Source organism: Octopus bimaculoides, chromosome 5 (genome assembly GCF_001194135.2).
Source record: "Octopus bimaculoides isolate UCB-OBI-ISO-001 chromosome 5, ASM119413v2, whole genome shotgun sequence".
Classification (NCBI taxonomy): Eukaryota; Metazoa; Mollusca; class Cephalopoda; order Octopoda; family Octopodidae; genus Octopus; species Octopus bimaculoides.
In genome coordinates this window covers 97,429,338-97,432,221 of record NC_068985.1, presented here as the reverse complement: position 1 = coordinate 97,432,221, position 2,884 = coordinate 97,429,338, and the positions used below count along the sequence as shown (strand labels likewise).

The following is a 2,884-nucleotide window of genomic DNA, read 5'->3' as shown; positions in this document are numbered from 1 at the left end:
TATATATATATATATATATGTATATCAACAAATAAACCATAAAAAATAAATGTATTGTTCTGATTCTCATTTTCCCTTTATTTTATTTTTTTTTTCTTGAACAGTTCTATTGACTGCAAATTTTGGTGGCTACCAGAGAGGAAAAGACATATTCAAAGTCATTACAGACATAAATCCTGAAAATCCATTAATGGTTATGGAATTTTGGACTGGTTGGTTTGATCATTGGGGCAACCAATATCGAGAAGTAAAATCTCTGGGAAGTTAGTAGCTTTCTGTTTTTTTATTATTTTATAAAACATAATATGCTTAGGCAACACACACACACATACATATATATATATATGTGTGTGTATGTGTGTGTGTTTATATGTATATATATATATATATATGTGTGTGTGTGTGTGATAGGATTGTTTAAACATTCAACAGGTAGGTTTAAGTGTTTAAGCAACCAGGGGATAATTAAATCCGAAGGCACTCCTGGAGATTACTTGTGTGGGTACCGTCTTTGTTAGAAGGTATCCAGAGGCAGGTAATTTATTGTTTAAACCGCAGTTTATAATTATAATCAACTGGAGAATGGAGAAACAAACACAGGAAGAAGCAGGTCAATTGCGCTAGTTAGCCATTGATTTAATTAATTATGTGGAGATTATGTAATGATACATTGACGATCGTTTTGATCTGCCAATTTGATTGGCAGATCTCTATGTGTATGTATATATATATATATATGTATATATATACATATATATGTGTGTGTGTGAAAACAAATCAAAATCGCTGACGTAGCCAATGAAAGTACCGCCTGATTGGCACTCATGCCAGTGGAACATTACAAGCACATTCGAGAGTGATCGTTGCCAGGGCCACAGATTGGCTCCCATGCTGGTGGCACGTGAAAAGCACCATTCGAGTGTGATTGTTGCCAGAGTTGCCCTACCAGCACATGTGCCGGTGGCACCTTTTGAGCGTGATCGTTGCGAGAACCACCTGACTGACCCTTGTGCCGGTGTCACGTAAAAGCACCCACTACACTCTCGGAGTAGTTGGTGTTAGGAAGGGCATCCAGCTGTAGAAACCTTGCCAGATCAGATTGGAACCTGGTGCAACTGCTGGCTTTCCAGACTTCAGTCAAACTGTCCAACCCATGCCAGCATGGAAAGCAGATGTTAAACGATGACGATGATGATGAGGATGATCTCTCTCTCTCTCTCTCTCTCTCTATATATATATATATATATATATATATATATATATATATACATATACATATATTAATCAACAGAAAGTAATAATATTCCCAATTAAAAATAAATACACACATCTACCTACCTGTTTTTGATATTGTACAGAATAGTTCTGTTTTTCTGAGACAAATGGTGGAATGATAAAAAAGTATTAAAAGTAAATAATTACAACTCCATTTAAAAATTAAAAAAAACAAAATTCCGAGACTCCTACCATTCCATGGGGTAAAATCACTACTCAACTACGAGGATTAAACTGCATAAAAAGGTATATATTTCTTTCCCAAGTGTTTGTTAGGTTTCAACCTTTGCTATTTCACACCACAAAATTTCTCTGTTTAAATAAGTTTTAATCTCTTGTTTTTCTTTGTAGCATTCAAGAAAACCTTCCAGTTTATTCTAAATCAAAATGCATCATTCAACTTCTATATGTTTATGGGTGGAACAAATTTTGGATTCATGGCTGGAGCAAACGGTCAGAGAGACAAATATGCACCAGATGTCACTAGTTATGGTAAGTTTGACCCTTTTGGCTTTTAAACCAGCCAAATCTGGCTCAGATATTCTACCTATTTTATGTTGAAACTTGCTGGGTGCAGCAGCCTCTCACACCTACCCTATATTGTCATTCTGAAAATAAACAAACATATCAAAGTCTTGAAGGTTAAAAATAATGAACTAGTAAGCCAGGGAGCTGCAGAAAGTTCAAATCTGAAACTGTGCCAAATCAGACTTGAACCTGGCGCAGCTTACCAGTTTTTGGTCAAACCGTCCAACCCATGCCAACATGGAAAGCGGACGTTAAATGATGATGATGATGATGAGTGGGATGGAATTTAAGGCAGAGTTTCTACAGCCGGATGCCCTTTCTGTCACTAACTCTCACCTGTTTTCAGGTAAGGTAACTCTACTCCAAGACCAGACATATTTTCGCAGAAGACTGGAAATGCAGGACGCCACTTGTACAATGTCGACACTTGTTAACAACTATTATGTGAAAAGGGAGACACAAACACATGCACACAAACACATGCACACACACACACACACACACACACACATGTATGTATGTACACATCGTACGCACCCATAAATGCAGATATAAATATATAATACAGCTTGATGAGCAGGAGCCAAAGCTTACTTAAACTAAAAGTATCAACAAGCAAAAATGCGTCTGCATCTTCAGTTATTTTCGTTGAGGATAATTGTTGCTGGCACTCAGTCGCTTACGACGTCGAGGGTTCCAGCTGATCCGATCAATGGAACAGCCTGCTCGTGAAATTAACGTGCAAGTGGCTGAGCACTCCACAGACACGTGTACCCTTAACGTAGTTCTCGGGGAGATTCAGCGTGACACAGTGTGACAAGGCTGACCCTTTGAATTACAGGCACAGCAAAAACAGGAAGTAAGAGTGAGAGAAAGTTGTGGTGAGAGAGTACAGCAGGGTTCGCCACCATCCCCTGCTGGAGCCTCGTGGGGCTTTAGGTGTTTTCGCTCAATAAACATCTCACAACGCCCGGTCTGGGAATCGAAACCGCGATCCTATGACCACGAGTCCGCTGCCCTAAACACTGGGCCATTGCGCCTCCACGTTGAGGATAATTGTTGCTGGCACTCAGTCGCTTAC

The 2,884-nt window shown here is 39.0% G+C and overlaps 2 protein-coding genes across 3 annotated transcripts in view; one reads left to right on the top strand and one right to left on the bottom strand.

Moving 5' to 3' along the window:
- The window catches only part of LOC106869276 (beta-galactosidase-1-like protein 2), a 58,080-nt gene that overhangs the window by 35,832 nt on the left and 19,364 nt on the right, over nucleotides 1–2,884 (top strand). Inside the window, exons 8-9 of the mRNA XM_014914948.1 lie at nucleotides 105–263; nucleotides 1,627–1,767. Coding sequence (XP_014770434.1) covers nucleotides 105–263; nucleotides 1,627–1,767 — 300 coding nt within the window. The remainder of the gene's footprint in view (nucleotides 1–104; nucleotides 264–1,626; nucleotides 1,768–2,884) is intronic.
- Nucleotides 1–2,884, bottom strand: part of LOC106869281 (radial spoke head 1 homolog) — a 62,755-nt gene that overhangs the window by 53,735 nt on the left and 6,136 nt on the right. The gene's annotated exons all lie outside the window — the stretch shown is intronic.